The 22,321-nt window shown below is 49.2% G+C and overlaps 1 protein-coding gene and 1 long non-coding RNA gene across 2 annotated transcripts in view; one reads left to right on the top strand and one right to left on the bottom strand.

Annotated features, from left to right (window-relative positions):
- Nucleotides 1-19,435, bottom strand: part of LOC310769042 (synaptosomal-associated protein 25-like) — a 29,860-nt gene extending 10,425 nt beyond the window's left edge. The window contains exons 1-2 of the mRNA XM_083628106.1: nucleotides 19,314-19,435; nucleotides 852-988 (exon numbers count right to left, since the gene is read on the bottom strand). Coding sequence (XP_083484232.1) covers nucleotides 852-923 — 72 coding nt within the window. The 5' untranslated portion in view covers nucleotides 924-988; nucleotides 19,314-19,435. The remainder of the gene's footprint in view (nucleotides 1-851; nucleotides 989-19,313) is intronic.
- LOC310769202 overlaps nucleotides 1-22,321 on the top strand; it is a 159,198-nt gene that overhangs the window by 7,849 nt on the left and 129,028 nt on the right. The window lies entirely within an intron of this gene.

The raw sequence follows: 22,321 nt of genomic DNA on the forward strand, positions 1-22,321 counted from the left end.
GAGAGGCAGAGGGAAGTAAGTTCCCGCAGGAGGAGTGCTCGCCTCCAGGCCAGGAGAGGCGAGTCACCAGAGAATCGGGGCCGCCCTATGCCTCGGGGCAGATAAAAGCCGGCCAGCCCCAGTCCCAGGTTGCGGGAGCAACATCGTTGGTAGCCCGTTCCTGCCTGCACCCTGTCCTGCTCTTCTGCCAGAGTTACTGACCCCATCCGACTCCCCGCCTTGGACCCAGCTTCAGCTTTGACGGACAGCCTCCATACTGCACCATCGACCTCGGACTGGACTCGGACCTCGCTGCACGGTTAACCCTCGGGACCAGCACAGGCAGAAGGTTCTCCAGATTGTAGACTGGGACACAGTCAGGCTGCTGCTGAAGTAAACTGGGAGCAATTTAAGGCCGGAGGAGGCCATTTTTTCCAGAAGAGGAAGCTACTAACTAAAGGTGCAATAGCCCCGCCAAGTCTTAACAGTCGTTTGCCAGTCCACACAGAGCAGCTGAGCACGGCAACTGCATTTTATGTGCAGGGATTGTTGTGAGAGCAAATTGCCACAGATCAGAAAGGATGTGGGAGGACAAGGCAGAAGATATTGAAGGCAACAGGCTGGCAGCGACGCCAGCTGGATTCGCCGCAAATCGTCAATGAACAAAGGGTATCACTTCCTGGCAGGAGAAATAGTGTAGAGTCGACCCAGGCGAGACTGGGAATAATCTGGTTCTGGGTTGAAATCAGCTCATAGGAGGGGGTTGCCTTCCCAATTCCCTTTCTCCCCACCCCTCTGGGCAATACCAGGAGCACTTTTATAAGGAAAAGGGGAATCTGGCTGGTAGGGGCAAAAAAAAGAATTTTCCCGACCTCATTGTTGACCTGGTGGATGCGCTGTTCAAGGTCTTCCGACTCCGAACCCACCACGCCGTTGGCCGCCATCTTGGGATCTTTTGGGAAAGAACCAAGGGGGACGTTTTTCCTTGTAGGGATAAATCCACGGTCTCCTACAGAATAAGACAGAATAATAATAATAATAATAATAATAATAATAATAATAATAATAATAAATTTTATTTACACCCCACCCTCCCTGGCCAGAGCCAAGCTCAGGGTGGCTAACACCAGTAAAAATTACAGTAAAAACATAAGGGGGGGGGAGAGAGAAAAAAACAATTTAAAATACATGTTAAAATACAATTTAAAATGCAGCCTCATTTTAATAGTAGCCCATAGATGACATAAGGGACGCGGGTGGTGCTGTGGGTTAAACCACAGAGCTGAGGGCTTGCCAATTAGAAGGTCGGCGGTTCGAATCCCCGCAACGGGGTGAGCTCCCGTTGCTCGGTCCCTGCTCCTGCCCACCTAGCAGTTCCTGGTGGGAAGGTAAACGGCGTTTCCGTGCGCTGCTCTGGTTCGCCAGAAGCGGCTTAGTCCTGCTGGCCACATGACCCGGAAGCTGTACGCCGGCTCCCTTGGCCAATAAAGCAAGATGAGCGCCGCAACCCCAGAGTCGGTCACGACTGGACTAATGGTCAGGGGTCCCTTTACCTTTACCTTTACCACCTGTTTACAGTGAGATTAAACGAGCCCCTCCCCCCCAATCTCTCAGTCCTTGTTACACTCTGTGTGTTGGTGCGACTTATCGTGCTTCTATATCTCTTGCCCAAGGAGATAATCTGAAACAGTCAGAATATCCGGGATCACTGTCCTACATTGATATTTACTTACTACTTCGGCACCATGAACGCCTAAAAAAAGTTTTACCTCTTAGCCCACAGGATAGCATTTATTACGTTTTTCAACCATAGACTTATTATACTTTCAAAGATTGACAGATGTGTGTTCATTTGATTTCAATATTAGAGAATTTACAAGTGTACACATTTTGTTTTTGTTGTACTAAATCATGTATATTGTCGCAGGAAACCCCCCCCCATCATTCAGTTTGTACAAACTTGAGACAAACACACTCACACACGACATACGCTGCACTTCTGTTATAAATTCATAGAAAATCAACCATACATCGGATCTGCACCGTTCCACTTTTATTTTACTCTGTGAAGGAAGGACTACAAAATGGGGAAGGTTTGAAACAGGTCAGCCATAATCCCTTGAGCATACCAGCACATCCACAGGAGCCCTGCCCAGTTGCTATGCCAACCCTGATGGTCCCAGACAGAAGACCATCAAGGTCACGAAGAACTTGCATATGGGAGTGGATTCATTGCATATGGGAGTGGATTCATTGCATATGGGAGTGGATTCAGCATGGACTGGAACAAAGGACAATGATCAGCTCTTCCCTCTGGGGGCAGGAAACTGCAAACTCCCCTGTCACCTGGAAAGTACTCATAGGGAGGGGGGGAAAGGGGGAACCAGTCAGGTGACAGGACACTCAGGTTACCACCACAACTCCTCCCTCAACCCCTCCTTTTTGTGATGTAGTTGTGATGTAGTCTTAGGGGTGTAGCTTGGGGGTTTAGTAGCTAATAAAAGTTGGGGTCTTCTTTTGTTCTGGACTTCCATCTTGCTTCATCTTGTTGCGGGTGGGAGTCCTGTCGCGACAGTTTCCAATAAGGGCCAAGCCTACAGGCTGCTGTTTTGCTCCAAATTGTCCTGGTTGGTGTCTTTGTTTTTTGTCCAAGGGAGCCCTCGGATTCCTCCGTTAACATATTATGCAATAAGAATTGCAGTGCTATCTAGTATACTGGTCTTCGTGTTGCTTGTATTGCTTGTTGTTTGGTGAGCTTGTCGGCTGGCAGACAGCAAACCAACAAGGCAGCTTTTAGGGCGGAAGCTACTAACTAAAGGTGCAATCATGTGTTAACAATACTTTGCCAGCCAACACAGAGCAGGTGGACATTGCAATTGCGTCCAACAAGACAGCCGGCACGGTGTCGCAGAATCCCATTGCACCGCAGTCTACTCCTTGGGCTCTGCCATTTTGTCACACGCCTTGCGAATATCCCTGGGGAGGAGGTGGACGGAACCTGCCATAACTCCAGCCCCCACCTCCTCCGTCGGGCGATATGATTCTTCATCCGCATCCCCCGAAGAAGCCGTATAATTATCGTGCTTGGAAAGTGCAGCTGTTTGCTATTTGGGAGCTGAGAAACAGCCGCCCACCCACCCCCTCTCCCTCCCCCCGAAGGACCTTCCCGGGCTCCCACCTTCTGCTGCTCGACTCTGCCTGCAAAATTCGTGCAAATTAAAAATAGAGGCTTTGTGTGTGTTTTGTGCTTTTGAACAAAGCGAGAGAGAGAGGAGGGGGCAGAGGTGTAGCAAAACTTTTTTCCCAAGCTGACAGCAAAAGAAAAAAGGAGGTAGAGGGTGGGTTGGATGGGAATAAAAGCGGTTTAGGAATGATTCACAGAAACAGAGGAAGAGGGGCCCTAAAGATACCCTTTTGATTTTGCTCTCTGGATGATTTCCACTCTTGATGGTATCAAAGCGACCAATTAGTTTCTGGGTTCAGTTCAAAGTGGGGGGTTTTTTGTCCTAGAAAGCCTTATGTATCTCAGGACCCCAATACCTCAAGGACTTCCGCTCCCCCAGGAACCATCCTGGACTTTGCAAACATCATCTGAAGCCCTTCTCCGTGGGCCCCCTCCTTAAGAGGTCCAGGGGTGGCAACACAAGAACAGGGCCTTTGCAGTGGTGGCTCCCTGCTTGTGGAAAGCTCTCTCTGGGGAGGCCCGCCTGGCACCAACATTCCGTACCTTTAGGCAAAAGCATTTCTTTCCTGCCAGGCCTTTGGCTCTTCATTACCTGTGGCCTCCTTTAGTGAGTGCCGCTCCCTCCTTCTGGGCTGTGTTCAGAAAGTGGTCTTGGGGGATGAGTGTCCAGACCCCTCGCTTGTGGGGTGCCTCAGGGTTCTGTCCTCTCCCCCAGGCTTTTCAACATCTATATGAAGCCGCTGGGAGAGATCATCAGGGGGTTTGGGCTGGGCGTCCATCAATATGCGGATGACACCCAGCTCTACCTCTCTTTTAAATCAGAACCAGTGAAGGCGGTGAAGGTCCTGTGTGAGTGCCTGGAGGCAGTTGGAGGATGGATGGCGGCTAATGGATTGAGATTGAATCCTGACAAGACAGAAGTGCTGTTCTTGAGGGACAGGAGGCGGGCAGGTTTGGAGGACTCCCTGGTCCTGAATGGGGTAACTGTGCCCCTGAAGGACCAGGTGCGCAGCCTGGGAGTCATTCTGGACTCACAGCTGTCCATGGAGGCGCAGGTTAATTCTGTGTCCAGGGCAGCTGTTTATCAGCTCCATCTGGTACACAGGCTGAGACCCTACTTGCCCGCGGACTGTCTCGCCAGAGTGGTGCATGCTCTGGTTATCTCTCGCTTGGACTACTGCCACACGCTCTATGTAGGGCTACCTTTGAAGGCGACCCGGAAACTACAACTAATCCAGAATGCGGCAGCCAGACTGGTGACTGGGAGCGGCTGCCGGGACCACATAACACCAGTCCTGAAAGACCTACATTGGCTCCCAGTACGTTTCCGAGCACAATTCAAAGTGTTGGTGCTGACCTTGAAAGCCCTAAACGGCCTCGGCCCAGTATACCTGAAGGAGCGTCTCCACCCCCATCATTCTGCCCAGACACTGAGGTCCAGCTCCAAGGGCCTTCTGGCAGTTCCCTCATTGCGAGAAGCAAAGCTACAGGGAACCAGGCAGAGGGCCTTCTCGGTGGTGGCACCCGCCCTGTGGAACGCCCTCCCATCAGAAGACATCTTTAGAAGACATCTGAAGGCAGCCCTGTTTAGGGAAGCTTTTAATGTTTCATAGGTTATTGTATTTTAGTGTTTTGTTGGAAGCCGCCCAGAGTGGCTGGGGAAACCCAGCCAGATGGGCGGGGTATATATAATAAATTATTATTATGTTATTATTATTATCCTGGGCTCTGTGATCATTATCTGAAGCCCTTCTCCGTGGGCCCCCTCCTTAAGAGGTCCAGGGGTGGCAACACAAGAACAGGGCCTTTGCAGTGGTGGCTCCTCGCTTGCGGAAAGCTCTCTCTGGGGAGGCCCGCCTGGCACCAACATTCCGTACCTTTAGGCAAAAGCATTTCTTACCTGCCAGGCCTTTGGCTCTTCATTACCTGCGGCTTCTTTTAGTGAGTGCCCCATTTTAATCCTGCTTTTGAAAAGACGATTGTCTCTTATTCCCCTGTGCTTTGTTTTACGATGGCTTTGATGTGTTTGCTTATTGTTGTAAGCCGCTTTCAGTTACCGTGTTTTTTCCGTGTATAAGACAATGTTTTTCGCTTTGAAACTTTAGTCAAAAAATGGAGGTGCTCTTACATACAGGTGGTTAATGTACAGTTTTTAAAAAAACAAAACCCACTACTTACCTTTCCATGGCTAGAAGATGCCTCCCCAAAAATTCTGCAACTTTGGGCGATCTTGGGCGTTGGTGGGTTAATTTGGGGTTTTAAAAAATAGGGGTCGTCTTATACATGAGGGAGTCTTATACACACACAAAAATACGGCACTTTTGATTTTAAAAAGTGGCTAATAAGATTAATTAACAACAACAATAGACAATCCTGTTTCAACACTGTTCATTTGTTGTTGTTGTTTAGTAGTTTAGTCGTGTCCGACTCTTCGTGACCCCCTGGACCAGAGCACGCCAGGCCCTCCTGTCTTCCACTGCCTCCCAGAGTTTGGCCAAACTCATGCTGGCAGCTTCGAGAACACTGTCCCACCATCTCGTCCTCTGTCTTCCCCTTCTCCTTGTGCCCTCCATCTTTCCCAACATCAGGGTCTTTTCCAGGGAGTCTTCTCTTCTCCTGAGGTGGCCAAAGTCTTGGAGCCTCAGCTTCAGGATCTGTCCTTCCAGTGAGCACTCAGGGCTGATTTCCTTCAGAATGGAGAGGTTGGATCTTCTTGCAGTCCATGGGACTCTCAAGAGTCTCCTCCAGCGCCAGAATTCAAAAGCATCCATTCTTTGGCGATCAGCCTTCTTTATGGTCCAGCTCTCACTTCCATACATCACTACTGGGAAAACCAGAGCTTTAAACACTGTTCATACCTGTGAACAATTGCTTCATTTCCAGTTTGTCTGTAACTTCCTGCTGAAATCTGGTCCCTTTTTATACCACAAATGTTCAGGGGGGGGGTGGGAGGTGGTTGTCCTGATTTCGTTGAGGTTCAGTCTCCAGGTAGCGGCTGAGAGAAACTCCTCCCTGAAATCCTGCAGAGATGCTGCCAGCCAGTGTTGGCAATATTGCGCTGTATTACCAACCTTACTGTCTGCTTGTGAAACATGGACCACTTATAAACTCCATCTCCAACTCCTTGGAAGATTCCGCAAACGGTGTCTCCAAAATTTTTTGCATATCACTTGGGAAGACGGGTGAACTAATACCAGTGTACTGGAAGAAGCAAAGATCACCAGTGTTGAAGCAATGATTCTTCAACATCAACTTCGTTGGACTGGTCATGTTGTCCGGATGCCTGATGATCGTCTTCCAAAGCAACTATTCTATTCTGAACTTAAGAATGGAAAGCGTAATGCTGGTGGTCAACAAAAGAGGTTTACAGACTGTCTCAAGGCAAATCTTTAAAAATGTAGTATAAACTCCAACAATTGGGAAACACTGGCCTGCGAGCGCTCCAGTTGGAGAACAGCCTTGACCAAAGGTGTCCTGGGCTTTGAAAACACTCGAACTCAGGACGCAAGGGAGAAACGTGCTAAGAGGAAGGCACGCTTGGCAAATCCACACAGTGATCAACTCCTGCCCGGAAACCAATGTCCCCGCTGTGGAAGGACGTGTGGATCCAGAATTGGCCTCCACAGTCACTTACAGACTCACTTTTAAAACCGTGTTTATGGAAGACAATCTTACTCGGCTACAAGGGATTGCCGATGAAAAAGAAGAAGAAGACATGGGCAAATGGTCTGTCTTGGTATAAGGCAGTTTTCTATGTTCTAACTGGGGTGCGTGGGGCTGCCCTTGCGCCTTTACTTTCTGCACGAAAGCTAATTTCAAAAGACAATGGGTATGTTGGTGTTAGAAGAGCACCAGGCCTAGTAGCCACCAGCCATCAAAGGCAATTCACCTAAACCCTATGGATCACCATTTAGTGTGAGGCTATGCAAAAATCTAGAAAGGGGGGGGTGCTTGCTTTGCCAGGTGATGTTGGAGAAGGACTTTCAAAAAGCATTTTTAGCAGGGCCTGCTCTTTTATTTATTCAATTTAGATTGCCAGCGAGTAGTGCATTTCTAAAAGGATTTCAGGTGGCTGTCTCTTACGCATGGTAATAACTGTAACGAAGTTATCGCCCTTTTAAAAAATAAGGAAGTGGAAGGATTTGAGCCTTAATGCGTGCCTAGGACATCGGTTAATTAAATCAAGTGACTCCGTGTGAAGAACACTGGAAAAAGCTCACTTCTGTCTGGGAGCTCATCCTGACTCCCCAGAAAAGTGCCCTTGAATAGATGTAGGATTACAACATTATTATTTTTCATCCTGTGCAACTGGCAGGGCCATCGCAGCTAAAAGAGATGGAAGGGTCCCAGAGTATAATAATAATAATAATAATAATAATAATAATAATAATAATAAATTTTATTTATACCCCGACTTAGGGCGGCCAACACCAGTAAAATTACAGTAAAAACATAATGGTGGGGCGGAACCCAAATTAAAATCCAGGTTAAAATGCCATTTAAAATGCAGCCTCATTTTAAAAGTCAAAACCATAAGGGGAGGGAAACATAAGGGTCAGATTGAGTCCACCCCAAAGGCCAGGCAGAACAGCTGTGTCTTGCAGGCCCTGCGGTTAGATTGGTCTCAGCTAGGGCCAGGGCCTTTTCAGTACTGGCCCCGACTTGGTGGAACGCTCTGTCCCAAGAGACCAGGGCCCTGCGGGACTTGACATCTTTCCGCAGGGCCTGCAAGATGGAGATGTTCCACCTGGCCTTTGGCCAAGGCACCGTCTGACCCCCTCTCTCCTTCTGTAAATCTCACAGAACTCTAGCCCAATGGTTGCCATTAATTTGATTCTGAATTAATTTTAGAATGAATTGATTTTAGAATGCTGTGTTACTTTTATTGTTGTTAGCCGCTCTGAGCCCGGCTTCGGCTGGGGAGGGCGGGATATAAATTACAAAAAAATTATTATTAGTAGTAGTAGTATAAAGGTAAAGGGTAAAGGGACCCCTGACCATTAGGTCCAGTCGTGACCGAATCTGGGGTTGCGGCGCTCATCTTGCTTTACTGGCCGAGGGAGCCAGCGTACAGCTTCCGGGTCATGTGGCCAGCATGACAAAGCCGCTTCTGGCGAACCAGAGCAGCGCACGGAAACGCCGTTTACCTTCCCACCGGAGCGGTACCTATTTATCTATTTGCACTTCGTGCTTTCAAACTGCTAGGTTGGCAGGAGCAGGGACTGAGCAAGGGGAGCTCACCCCGTCACGGGGATTCGAACCGCCGACCTTCTGATTGGCAAGTCCTAGGCTCTATGGTTTAACCCACAGCGCCACCCGCGTCCCTTATTATTAGCATAAACACCGACAACTGGTAAACACTGGCCTGCGAGCGCTCCAGTTGGAGAACAGCCTTGACCAAAGGTGTCATGGGCTTTGAAGACACTTGAACTCAGGACGCAAGGGAGAAACGTGCTCAGAGGAAGGCACACTTGGCAAATCCACACCGGGATCAACTCCCGCCCAGAAACCTATATCCCCACTGTGGAAGGACGTGGGGATCCAGAATTGGCCTCCACAGTCACTTACGGACTCATTGTTAAAACCGTGTTTATGGAAGACAATCTTACTCGGCTACGAGGGATCGCAGAAGAAGAAGAAAGCATTCTGACCTCGCAATGGCCAACTAGATGCCAGTGGGTAACAGGATCCGAGCGCAAGAGAAACTCTCCTCTCCTGCAGTTTCCAGGGACCGGGACTCAGAAGCCCCACTGCCTCCGACCGCAGACGCTGAGCCGAGCCATGGAGGCTTGAAAGCAGCCACTGACAGCTCTTTCCCCCATGGATTTGGCCGACCCTCCTTTAAAACTGTCCAAGTCAATGGCCATCGCTGCCTCCTGTGGCAGGGAGTTCCGTAGTTCAACTCTGTGCTGTGTGAAGAAGGACTTGCTTTTCCATGCCCTGAATCTCCCAACGCGCAGCTTCACTGGATGTCCACAAGTTCTAGTGCTGAGAGGGAGAATCACTTTTCCTTCTCTACTTTCTCTGTGTCATGAATCACTTCTATTTCAGTTGCTCCATCCCAATTTGCTTGCCCAAAAACCTCACATGGAGGCCAGACTACAGCCTGGACTCAGTAAAAAAAACAACAGCATTTTGAATGCATTATAAACATGCAACACCAGGAGGCGCTGTAGAGCACAAAACTTTCCCATGTGATTTTACATAGCGCTTTTTTCCTTTGGTTGTAACGATTTAATTTATGACTTCTTTATAGCATTTCCCCCCCGTGTGTAGATCCACCCCCTGTCTTTACAGAGCATTCTTCCTGATTCGCCCGCATGGAGGATAGATGACAAGGATTACTCATCCCGATTTCCTTGCAGGGATGTTCGTACACCTTTGCATTCGTTGCTTGTTTGCCCCACGCTTTTCCATGCATCTCCCCGTCACTTTCCTAAGTCCACCCCTTTTTTTAAAAAAAAAACTGGGCACATTTGAATTTCCTAGATACGCACTGACTGAAACCCCACCTGCAAAATGCCGGCCCTTGAAGCAACATAGACTCTCAGAACCGTGGCTCAGTTTCCCCTTCGTCAAGGATCTGCCTGCTGGTTAATGCCTCACGGCTGACTGAAAGCACGACATCAGATTTGGCCAAAGCTATCCGGCATGACTCATCGGAGCCTTTCAGCTTTTCTTCGGTCCCTCTTACACTGGGGGAGGGAGGAGGAGAGCAGGTCAGTTGTGGGGGGTGGAGAGCAAGAAGGATCTCAAACGCATTAGAGCCCACAGCCTTCACAACCCATTAGGCGGGGAGGCCAAATGCCTGACAGTTTACAAGCATCCTTCTCTGCCCCATCTCTCTCGTCGATATAACCTTTCAGATCTTCTGGCATCGGAAAGTGGGAATAATGTTATTACTATAGATGCCCCTGCATCTCAGAGTCCCCTGGGCTGCTGCAATTATGGAACAGGATGCCAGTCTCGAAATGAGCCCTGCTCCTCTGCCGTCCAGCGTGACGTACGGACAGAGTCCTCTGTTTTTGGCTGCACACATCTTAAACTGTAAACCCATCACTGGCTTAGCAGTACAGGAAACTCACTGGTACTGTGATAGGAATTTTGAGGTCTTAGATATATGGTAATGTTTGTAAGCGTACCAACCAAGCACGTACATACATCAGCACAGGAAGACTGACCTGGAACCATTTTGATTCCTAAACTGAGCAAATGTTTTCTCTGCAAGGTCAAAGTGGGAAACCTCCCCATTGTCTCTTTCCTCACAAATCCTGTCTTAAGGGCACATTTAAGATATGAATAGGGTGTGAGCCTGTGACCTGGCCCAGGAACTACGTATTTATCATTACAAAAGACTGGCCAGGCTCCCCAGGTAATCCAATCGAGTGAGCATTAAACAGGTAACCTGGCAGACAGGAGGTAAACAAAGCACTCAGATTTCTGCTGTAGACCACCCTTTCTGTGATGTAGGTATGATGTATCTGGGGGGTGGTCTTAGGTTACACCCCTTCTGTGATGTATGTATGATGTTTCTGGGGGTGGTCTTGATCTACCGGGTGGCAATTTCAAAAGTCTTTATAAGGCCTTGCGCGCCATTTTTCTGGGTTCCTCCTCTCTCCTGCAGGTGAGGGGAGCACCCTGTTGCAACAGATCAATAAAGATCAAGCTTACTAGCTGCCTTGCTTTTCAATATTCTCTGGTTGGCCTCTGTTATTTTCTCCGACCAATAGGGAACCTATGTAAGGACTCTATACGGTCTCTTGGATACCCCATAAGGGAAAAGAGCAATTTTTGTTTACAACAGTACCAAGCCCCTGAAGGACCAGGTGCGCAGCCTGGGAGTCATTCTGGACTCACAGCTGTCCATGGAGGTGCAGGTTAATTCTGTGTCCAGGGCAGCTGTCTACCAACTCCATCTGGTACGCAGGATGAGACCCTCCCTGCCCAGGGACTGTCTCCAGAGTGGTGCATGTTCTAGTTATCTCCCGCTTGGACTACTGCAATGCGTTCTACGTGGGGCTCCCTTTGAAGGTGACCTGGAAACTACAACTAATCCAGAATGCAGCAGCCAAACTGGTGACTGGGAGCGGCCGCCGAGACCACATAACACCAATCTTGAAAGACCTACATTGGCTCCCAATACGTTTCCGAGCACAATTCAAAGTGTTGGTGCTTTAAAGCCCTAAATGGCCTCAGCCCAGTAGACCTGAAGGAGCATCTCCCCCCCCCCCATCGTTCTGCCCGGACACCGAGGTCCAGCGCCGAGGGCCTTCTGGTGGTTCTCTCCCTTCGAGAAGTGAGTTTACAGGGAACCAGGCAGAGGGCCTTCTCGGTGATGGCGCCCGTCCTGTGGAACTCCCTCCCACCAGATGTCAAAGAGAAAAATAACTGCCAAACTTTTAGAAGACATCTGAAGGCAGCCCTGTTTAGGGAAGCTTTTAATGTTTAATAGGTTATTGTATTTTAGTGTTTTGTTGGAAGCTGGCCAGAGTGGCTGGGGGAACCCAGCCAGATGGGTGGGGTATAAATAATAATTTTTTATTATTATTAGTCAGATCATTGCGTCCACCCGGCTCAGTACTGTCTGCACTGGCTGGCAGCAGGGCTTGGGACGAGGCTCCTCTCCCAGAGACTCTATCGAGGATTGAACTTGGACCTTCTGCATGCTCTCTCGCTGACCCACAGCCCTTCCTCGACTTGTTTCCTCTGCGTCTGCTACATGACCTGGTCTGGCCCTGCTGCTAAGTGGTTTCTTTTGTGGTCCAGCCAATCTCCCTCTGGAACAGAGATGGGCAGCGGCACGCAGGCAAAGTGCCCATCAAACGTCTCTAAGGATATGGGTTCAAGATCCGCTGCCAACTAGAGTGTCAGCGCATCGGTGCAAACGCAAATCTCCTTTCTGCAAGGTACCTAAGCGCCTCCATCCTGCGCAGTTCAGGCATCCAGGCGGGCCCCTTTCCTTAATGACCAGAGCAGTCTTGTAACTGCCAGTGACAAAGGGCTCCCTTTTATCAAGCGCTAATTGGCGGAAGACTTTGCAAGCAGCCACTTAATGCATCCGCTCCCTAATGGCTCCTAGCTGAAATTAAAAGGCAAGTGAAGAGATCCAAGGAAGATTTATCCAGGCAATTACAAGCTTTGTTGTTCGCAGAGGGCAAGGCTATGCATGGCCGCTAACCAAATGGCTGTGCAGCACCTCTGTTGCTGGAAAAGGCAGGAGGGGGAGAGTGCCGCTCTTGTGTTCGAATCCTGCCTGCCACTTTCCCCTCGGGGCATCTGATTGGCCACTGTGAGAACAGGGTGTTGGACTAGACAGGCCACTGACCTGTTCCAGCAGCCAGAGTCTTCTTATGTTCTAACTGAACCTCCAGCTCCAAAGACAGTCTATCTAGGTTCCTAGGTTCATAGAGTTGGAAGAGACCACAAGGGCCATCGAGTCCAACCCCCTGCCAAGCAGGAAACACCATCAGAGCACTCCTGACATATGGTTGTCAAGCCTCTGCTTAAAGACCTCCAAAGAAGGAGACTCCAACACACTCCTTGGCAGCAAATTCCACAGTCGAACAGCTCTTACTGTCAGGAAGTTCTTCCTAATGTTTAGGTGGAATCTTCTTTCTTGTAGTTTGGATCCATTGCTCCGTGTCCGCTTCTCTGGAGCAGCAGAAAACAACCTTTCTCCCTCCTCTATGTGACATCCTTTTATATCTTTGAACATGGCTATCATATCACCCCTTAACCTCCTCTTCTCCAGGCTAAACATGCCCAGCTCCCTCATAAGGCATCGTTTCCAGGCCTTTGACCATTTTGGTTGCCCTCCTCTGGACACGTTCCAGTTTGTCAGTGTCCTTCTTGAACTGTGGTGCCCAGAACTGGACACAGTACTCCAGGTGAGGTCTGACCAGAGCAGAATACAGTGGCACTATTACTTCCCTTGATCTAGATGCTATACTCCTATTGATGCAGCCCAGAATTGCATTGGCTTTTTATCTAGGTTCCTAAGTTCATAGGGCTATTTGGTCACTGTAAGAACAGGCTTTTAATAATAATAATAATAATAATAATAATAATAATAATAATAATACATTTTATTTATACCCCGCCCTCCCCGGTCAGAGCCAGGCTCAGGGCGGCTAACACCAGTAAAATTACAGTAAAAACATAATAGGGGGGAAACCCCACCAATTTAAAATACAGGTTAAAATGCAATTTAAAATGCAGCCTCATTTTAAAAGTAGCCGATAAATCAAGACCATAAGGGGAGGGAAACATAAGGGTCAGACTGAGTCCAAACCAAAGGCCAGGCGGAACAGCTCCGTCTTGCAGGCCCTGCGGAAAGATGCCAAGTCCCGCAGGGCCCTGGTCTCTTGTGACAGAGTGTTTCACCAAGTCAGGGCCAGTACTGAAAAGGCCCTGGCCCTAGTTGAGACCATCTAACCACCTTGCGGCTTGGGACCTCCAAAATATTATCATTTGTGGACCTTAAGGTCCTCCGCGGGGCAGACCAGGAGAGGTGGTCCCGTAGTTACGAGGGTCCTAGACTAGATGGGTTGCTGGCTGATCCAGCAGGGCTCTTGGGCAGCTCAGAAGGAGGGTTGGAACGTGGTGCTGATAATGCCAAGGTTGCAGGTTCAAACCTGTATGGTCCAGCTGCATATTCTTGCATTGCAGGGGGTTGGACTAGATGACCCTCAGGGTCCCAACTCTACGATTGCATCATTCTTTTCCCATTGGCCTACATAGATCATCCTGCCAAGCTAAAAGGGGCCACAGCTCAGCGCAGGAGTGACTGATTTGCACACAGAAGGTCACAAGGTTTTTCCTAGCATCTCAAAGAGAACCATGCCTAAAATCCTGGAGAGCTGCTGCCAGTCAGTGTAGGCAACCCTGAGCTATATGGACTCAGCATAAGTAGGGCGGCTTCCTTTGTAAGCACGGCGAAGGTCTGCTCACAGTTTTGCAAGCTTCCAGTCAGCTGAGCGGCTTCTGCGTTTGCCTTCCATTGCAGCCACAGCCCAGGAAAAAAATAACAATAACAGAACCCTAAGAGGGGACTGAGACAAGGAAGGTGAGCCTGCAAGGTTTACATCACGATTTCTAAAGGATGAGGTCCCTCCAAAACATTTAGGAGTGCCAGTGAATCGGTATGTGGGGAGCCCAGAGATTCCCCCCCTCTCCAATTCCTTGCAATATGTCACAGCGAAGGGGATTCCCGGGTAGAATTTGTGGACCGCAAGCTACCACATGCTTAAAAGAGCAAAATATCTTGGGCAAGTCATGGTTACTGCCATCCCAGAAGGGAATTCCTTCCAATATATCTGAAGGAGCGGCTCCACCCCATCGTTCAGCCCAGACACTGAGGTCCAGCTCCGAGGGCCTTCTGGCGGTTCCCTCGCTGCAAGAAGCGAGGTTACAGGGAACCAGGCAGAGGGCCTTCTCAGTAGTGGCACCCGCCCTGTGGAACACCCTCCCAGCAGATGTCAAGGAAATAAACAACTACCAGACTTTTAGAAGACTTCTGAAGTCAGCCCTGTTTAGGGAAGTTTTTAATATTTAATGCTGTATTGTTTTTAACATTCGATTGGGAGCTGCCCAGAGTGGCTGGGGAAACTCAGCCAGATGGGGCGGGGTATAAATAAAAAATTATTATTATTATTATTATTATTATTATTATTAATCCTAACAATGGCAATTGCTTCTCATTCATTACGATACTGATAGCTCACTTTTCCTCTACAAGCTCAGCGGGCACCTGTGATTCTCGCTCTTCCCATTTCTAGCCTCACAACAGTCCTGCGAGGTAGTTTAGGCTGAGAGACAGCGAATCACCCAAGATCGCCCAGTGAGCTACATAGCTGAGTGGAGATTTGAACCCTGGTCTCCTAGTCCAACACTTCAACCATTAAAGGTAAAAAAGGTAAAGGAGCCCTCGATGGTTAAGTCCCGTCAAAGGTGACTATGGGGTTGGTTTCAGGCTGAAGGAGCGGGCGTTTGTCCGCAGACAGCTTTCTGGGTCATGTGTCCAGCAGGACTAAACCGCTTCTGGAGCAACGGGACAGTGACGGAAACCAGAGCAGCGCATGGTAACGCTGTTTACCTTCCCGCTGCAGTGGTACCTATTTATCTACTTGCACTGGTGTGCTTTCGAACTGCTAGGTTGGCAGGAGCTGGGACAGAGGTATCTCAAGCTATGGACTCATAGGTATCTCAAGCCATTTGCACATGTTGCCGTACAACCAGTCCATGCAGAATGTAGGCACCCTATATATAGAAAGGAGCAAACCAGTGATATTTGAGGGAGCAGGCAGGGCCCATGACTTACATCACAGAAGCCTAAAGGTAAAGGGACCCCTGACAATTAGGTCCAGTCGTGGCCGACTCTGGGGTTGCGGCGCTCATCTCGCTTTACTGGCCGAGGGAGCCTGCGTACAGCTTCCGGGTCATGTGGCCAGCATGACTAAGCTGCTTCTGGCGAACCAGAGCAGCGCACGGAAACACCGTTTAGCTTCCCACCAGAGCGGTACCTATTTATCTACTTGCACTTTGACATGCTTTCAAACTGCTAGGTTGGCAGGAGCAGGGACTGAGCAACGGGAGCTCACCCCGTCGCGGGGATTCAAACAACCGATCTTCTGATCGGCAAGCCCAAGAGGCTCAGGGGTTTAGACCACAGCGCCACATTACCCCACACTAGTCAGATCATGGTCACAAACAGAATCAACTCCCTGATTCTTTCAAAACCAAGGAGAAGGGGGGCACCCAGCCCTCCACACGCACCTGTTTTGCAGAGCTTTGACACCAGCCTCCAACTCTATTGCTGCCTCTCAAATGAAAAACACAGATTTGCCACCTTTACATTTTTCACACAGCCAACGAACCCTTCCAAAAAAAGACCAGGCTAGCCACCCTCCCACTTGCTATCGAGCTTCACAATCTCAGCGCTGCAAAACAGCTTTGTGCCGGTCTCGATTCCTTCACGAGTTTTCTGAAATGTTTCTTGTGGCAGTGAAGGTAAACACAATGCCCTTGCAAGAGGTGATGTGCTCGAGAAACACTGGTGCTCCGAGAGCTCCCTCCATCTGTCTCCAGATGCACTTTGCAAGAGGTCAGCTGCAAGCTGTGTAAAATCATAGCTTGTAAACAGAACCAAGCAGCAGAAAAGGGTTTATAGGTCTGCGTTTCAAAATGTCTGGGTATTCTGGGAATTTTCAGGTGGAAGGGAAAACATACGGGGACTTCAAGACTATCACTATTTTCCAAGTGGGATTCAATCAAACACCAGCAAATTCGTGTTGCACAATTAAGGTGGAACTGATGCTCTTTGAACAAACTCATTTCCAAAACAAAACAAAACCCAAACATTTTGCAGGAAGGAAAGTGATGGTGAAAATGCTCTTGAAAGTGTGGAATGGCAATACTTCAACAAAGAAATAGTGCCCAGACTAAGGGAAGTAATAGTCTTGCTCTATTCTGCCTTGGTCAGACCACACCCGGAGTCCTGTGTCCTGTTCTGGGCGCCACAATTTAGGAAGGATATCGACAAGCTGGAAGGTGTGCAGAGGAGGGTGAGGAAGATGATCAAGCCTGATGAGGAACAGTTGAGGGAGTTGCATATCCAGCCTGGAGGTGATATGATTGTTGTTGTTGTTTAGTCATTTAGTCGTGTCCGACTCTTCCTGACCCCCTGGACCAGAGCATGCCAGGCACTCCTGTCTTCCACTGCCTCCCGCAATTGGGTCAAACTCATGCTGGTAGCTTCGCGAACACTGTCCCACCATCTCGTCCTCTGTCATCCCCTTCTCCTTGTGCCCTCCATCTTTCGCAGCATCAGGGTCTTTTCCAGGGAGTCTTCTCTTCTCCTGAGGTGGCCAAAGTCTTGGAGCCTCAGCTTCAGGATCTGTCCTTCCAGTGAGCACTCAGGGCTGATTTCCTTCAGAATGGAGAGGTTGGATCTTCTTGCAGTCCATGGGACTCTCAAGAGTCTCCTCCAGCACCAGAATTCAAAAGCATTGATTCTTCGGCGATCAGCCTTCTTGATGGTCCAGCTCTCACTTCCATACATCACTACTGGGAAAACCATAGCTTGAACTATAGGGACCTTTGTTGGCAAGGTGATGTCTCTGGTTTTAAGATGTTGTCTAGGTGTGTCATTGCTTTTCTCCCTAGAAGCAGGCGTCTTTTGACATGATAGCCATCTTCAAACACCTGAAGATCTGACACATGGGAGATGGAGCAAGTTTCTTTTCCGCTGCTCCAGACGGGAGGAGATTTTGACTAAACATTAGGAAGGACTTTCTGACAGTAAGAGCTGTTCAACCGTGGAACAGACTCTCTCTTGGAGGTTATAGAGCACAAGTTGGTCAGGGATTCCTTAGCAATCATTCTTGCACATCAAGGGGTTGGACTAGATGATCACTGGCGCCCCTTCCAACGCTACAGTTCTATCGTTCTAGCGGATTGACACCATGTTGTGTAACCTACTTGCAAACAAATCAAAACAAATGCGCAATAAGCAGATGGTGTCCCTTAACCTCCCTGTAAATTTGGAGTAAGAAAATTGAGATGAACGCTCCACAGTTTGTCTGGGAGTGACCTGCCTCTCCTGTGACTAGATGAGAGAGGGGAAAGATGGAAACTTATAGCTGAGAACCAACCCACAGTTGCTGGGCCTTTATATACTGCTGTGATATAATATTACGACGCAACGGTACATATTGCTCCCTCAGGCGACACTCTGGAGCGAGGGGAAGGGTGAGTCTGTACACTTCAAACGGTTGGAGCTTGCAAGAGAACCCAGGAGTCCTAACTTGGGTTGCAGAGAGAGACAGTGCGGTGCATTGGTTAGAGCAGGCAAAGGCAAATTCAGCCCACCAGATGTTTTGGGACTACAACTCCCATGATCCCTAGCGAACAGGACCAGTGGTCAGGGATGATGGGAATTGTAGCCCAAAGCATCTGGAGGGCCGAGTTTGCCTATGCCTGGGTTAGAGTATCAGAGGCTTGGGTTCAAATCTCCTCTCAGGCACAAAGCTCACTGGGTGCCCTTGGGCCATCTCTCAGCCTAGCCTACCTCACAGGGTTGTTGTGGAGATTAAATGGGGAGGGGGAGAAAACCACGTATGCACCTCGGGCTTCCTCAGAGAAATAATAATAATAATAATAATAATAATAATATTTATTTATACCCCGCCCTCCCCAGCCAAGGCCGGGCTCAGGGCGGCAAACAAGCAATAATAAAAACAAGTTGAATGAATACAACTTAAAAACAAGATTAAAATACAACATTAAAATATTGAAACATTAAAATATTAAAATGCAGCCTATTCATTAAAATGAATAGATGAACACTGATAAACAGCAGATTAACTCAGGCAACTTCACGATTCCCCATTCCTGTGGTCATTTCAAAACCATCCACACCACTCCCTGCATTCTAGGGGGTTGGACTAGATGACCCTTGGTAGTCCCTTTCCACTCTATGATTCTGCTCCAGCCCCTAATTCCAGCCTCCGCTTGGACCCTCAGAAGCACCTGATCACTCGTATCCAGAATTAATCCCGGGAAAACCTCTAGGGACCTGCTCCAGATCCCCGCATCTGACACAAACACACCCCTCCTCCTCCTCCTCACCACCCACCATCCATTCAGCCCCCGAATCTCCCTCTAGACTCCCCCTCTATTCCATTTCAGATCCCAGGCGCCCCTCTCCCCTCCCCAAGGCGCACGGCGCACAATCCGCCTCTTTTATAACGGGGGAGAACCATCAAGAACTTTGCCCGTTCGCTCGCAGTTCCCGGCAGAAGAGAATAAACAACAGGTTGGTGGTTCGGAGGAGGCGATTTTGGGCAACTCCCTGACGCATCGCAGAAACGGCTTCGGGATGCAGGCAGACCGGCGCAAAGCGCAACGAAATAAAAGACTGAAGTTTGTTAGAGGCTGGAACGAAAATGGCCAAAAGGCCAGCGCTGTTGCAAGACCACAATTCCGAAGGAAGGATGCGCCGCCTTTGAAGTTTACCTGCTCATTTTCGCTCTCAAATCAAACAGTAATTTTTTTTCATTCTTCTTTTAATGAAGACTCACTTTCTTGAGCTTCCCAGCGCGCCCCCCAGAGCGCAACAGCTCCCCCCTCCCGCCCCCAAATCTTTTTTTACCTGTTTCTCCTCCTGTCCCAGACTCCTGCCTCCCAGTCCTCCCTCATCAGCAACAAGCCCCGCGCTCAGGATGGAGAGGATGGAGCCCCGCCCTCTCCGCCTGGGGCCCCGGACCCCCCCTGCCCCGCCTCTGGAGCCACCCCATTGGGCGGGGAGCCTTGAAAGGCAGCCGGGGGAGGCCTCTGGTTGGCTGCCGGGCTAGGGAAAGGGGCGGGGCGGGGCCGGGAAAGCCTGGGGCTGGTACCCGCCCGCCTCTCCTTTCCCCCAGGGGATGCTGTTGCCAGGGGCAACCTGACGTGAGCCAGGGGAGGATGGAGATCGCAACTTGGCACAACTCTGCGTCTGCCAGAATGAACTTCAATTCCCAGGGGAGTTTGGCTCCAGGCTGGGCATCTAGGCAACCCTGAGCGGAGTGCAGTGTTAGTCAACGCAGGGCAAGGCTGGCACCGCCGCGTGTTGGGCAGTCGGAAAATCTTGGCAGCCGGGCCGCCTCAGTCAAGGCTGGGTGACATCCTGGGCATCTTTGATAACCTGGCATGGTAACCCAGGCAACTTGGACCTCTCTTTGTAACCTGGGCAACTGGAGCGTCTTGGTAACCCGGCAACTTGGGTGTCTTAGTAACCTGGGCAACTGGGGGCAAAATGAAGATTGAAAATCTTAGGGCTTTGGGTCATGCCTTGGGAAGAAGGGGGGCAATCAAAGGCCTTGCTGTGTACCCAAATACTCATCCGAGGGAGATCTCAGAAACAGACTTGGAACCTCTTAAGCAGGGGTAGGCAACCTAAGGCCCAGGGGCCGGATCTGACCCAATCACCTTCTAAATCCGGCCCGCAGACGGTCCGGGAATCAGCGTGTTTTTACATGAGTAGAATGTGTCCTTTTACTTAAAATGCATCTCTGGGTTATTTGTGGGGCATAGGAATTCGTTCATTATTTTTTTCCAAAATATAGTCCGGCCCACCACATGGTCTGAGGGACGGTGGACCAGCCCACGGCTGAAAAAGGTTGCTGACCCCTGCTCTTAAGAGTTGTGGGCGCTGGGAGAGATCAAAAGGCCGTTCATGTTAACCTTTTTGTCTGTCAGGCTACTCGTACACCTGCCTTCCCTTCCCGCTTCTGAAATTGTTTCCTTTTGCACAACCCAGACCACACTGTGTCTGCAAGGCAGAGGAAAGCCACACATGGTAAAAGGTAACGTCAGATATATAGCCAACTCGAGGAAGTAAGACCAGCCAGATTTGGCAAGATACACCCTCTAGGGATCCCTCCCCTCTCTCCATGGGTCAATTTTTGATCTTAGGTCTGGCTTCGACTGAAAGGAAAACTCTCATTGTCAAAACCTTGCTATAAAAATATTATTTAATGATTTATTAGCCCATGTAAAGGCTCTTTCATTGTCTCTCTGTTTCTCCTTCCCCCCACCAAATACAGTGGTACCTCGGGTTAAGTACTTAATTTGTTCCGGAGGTCAATTCTTAACCTGAAACTGTTCTTAACCTGAAGCACCAGCCTCCCGCTGCCGCTGCGCCGCCACTGCACAAATTTCTGTTCTCATCCTGAAGCAAAGTTCTTAACCAGAGGTACTATTTCTGGGTTAACAGAGTATGTAACCTGAAGCGTATGTAACCCGAGGTACTACTGTATATCTATCTCTTGCAGAAGGAGCCTGGGCAATTTCACTGTGTTGTGTTCTAGGGTCACACTAGGCGACAATGTTGAGAGATTTAGGCTTGTATCTCCCATCTTTATATATTTCTGTTTACAACAGTTGTGGGGGTTCTGAGTCTCTTCCAGACAACTTGTTTATTGCACATGCATCATGATTTGTTTGTAGGGAAGTCAGAGCATGTTTTACCAAGTATACCTGAAGGAGCGTCTCCACCCCCATCATTAAGCCCGGACACTGAGGTCCAGCTCCGAGGGCCTTCTGGCGGTTCCCTCACTGCAAGAAGCCAAGTTACAGGGAACCAGACAGAGGGCCTTCTCAGTGGTGGTGCCCGCCCTGTGGAACGCCCTCCTATCAGATGTCAAGGAAATAAACAATTGCCTGACGTTTAGAAGACATCTGAAGGCAGCCCTGTTCAGGGAAGCTTTTAATGTTTAATGCTATACAGTCATACCTCGGGTTACAGCCACTTCAGGTTGCATATTTTCGGGTTGTGGACCGCCAAAACCCAGAAGTACCAGAACAGGTTACTTCTGGGTTTTGGCAGTCGCGCATGCACAGAAGTGCTAAATCATGCTTTGCGCATGCACAGAAGCACAGAATTGCAACCTGTTTGTGCGCAGACACGGGTTGCAAACGTGCATCCTGCACGGATCACGTTCACAACTTGAGCGTCCACTGTATTGTGTTTTTAATATTCTGTTGGGAGCCGAGTGGCTGGGGAAACCCAGCCAGATGGGCGGGATATAAATAATAAATTGTTGTTGTTGTTGTTGTTGTTGTTGTTGTTGTTGTTGTTGTTGTTGTTGTTATTGACTTCACCCCCCAAGGCACACCCCTTCCATTGTCTCTCAGGACAGATGGATGCCAGCCAACACAGGTTGTGGCTATTGCCTGTTGCTTAGACACCATGATAAATATTGCTGGGGAGGAGTTGATGGTCGTGGTGCCCATTTCCACTGGTGACTCGGGGAAATACAGCTGTGAGGTCCTGGAAGCCAAATTTATGTTGCTAGGAAGGATGCACTTATATTTTTAAGTGTTGTTATACATTTTCAAGCTGGACCATAAAGAAAGCTGATCGCCGAAGAATGGATGCTTTTGAATTATGGTGCTGGAGGAGACTCTGGAGAGTCCCATGGACTGCAAGAAGACCAAACCTCTCCATTCTGAAGGAAATCAGCCCTGAGTGCTCACTGGAAGGACAGATCCTGAAGCTGAGGTTCCAAGACTTTGGCCACCTCATGAGAAGAGAAGACTCCCTGGAAAAGACCCTGATGTTGGGAAAGATGGAGGGCACAAGGAGAAGGGGGCGACAGAGATGGTTGGACAGCTACCAGC

This window comes from Podarcis filfolensis (assembly GCF_964270895.1).
Source record: "Podarcis filfolensis genome assembly, chromosome: 8".
Classification (NCBI taxonomy): Eukaryota; Metazoa; Chordata; class Lepidosauria; order Squamata; family Lacertidae; genus Podarcis; species Podarcis filfolensis.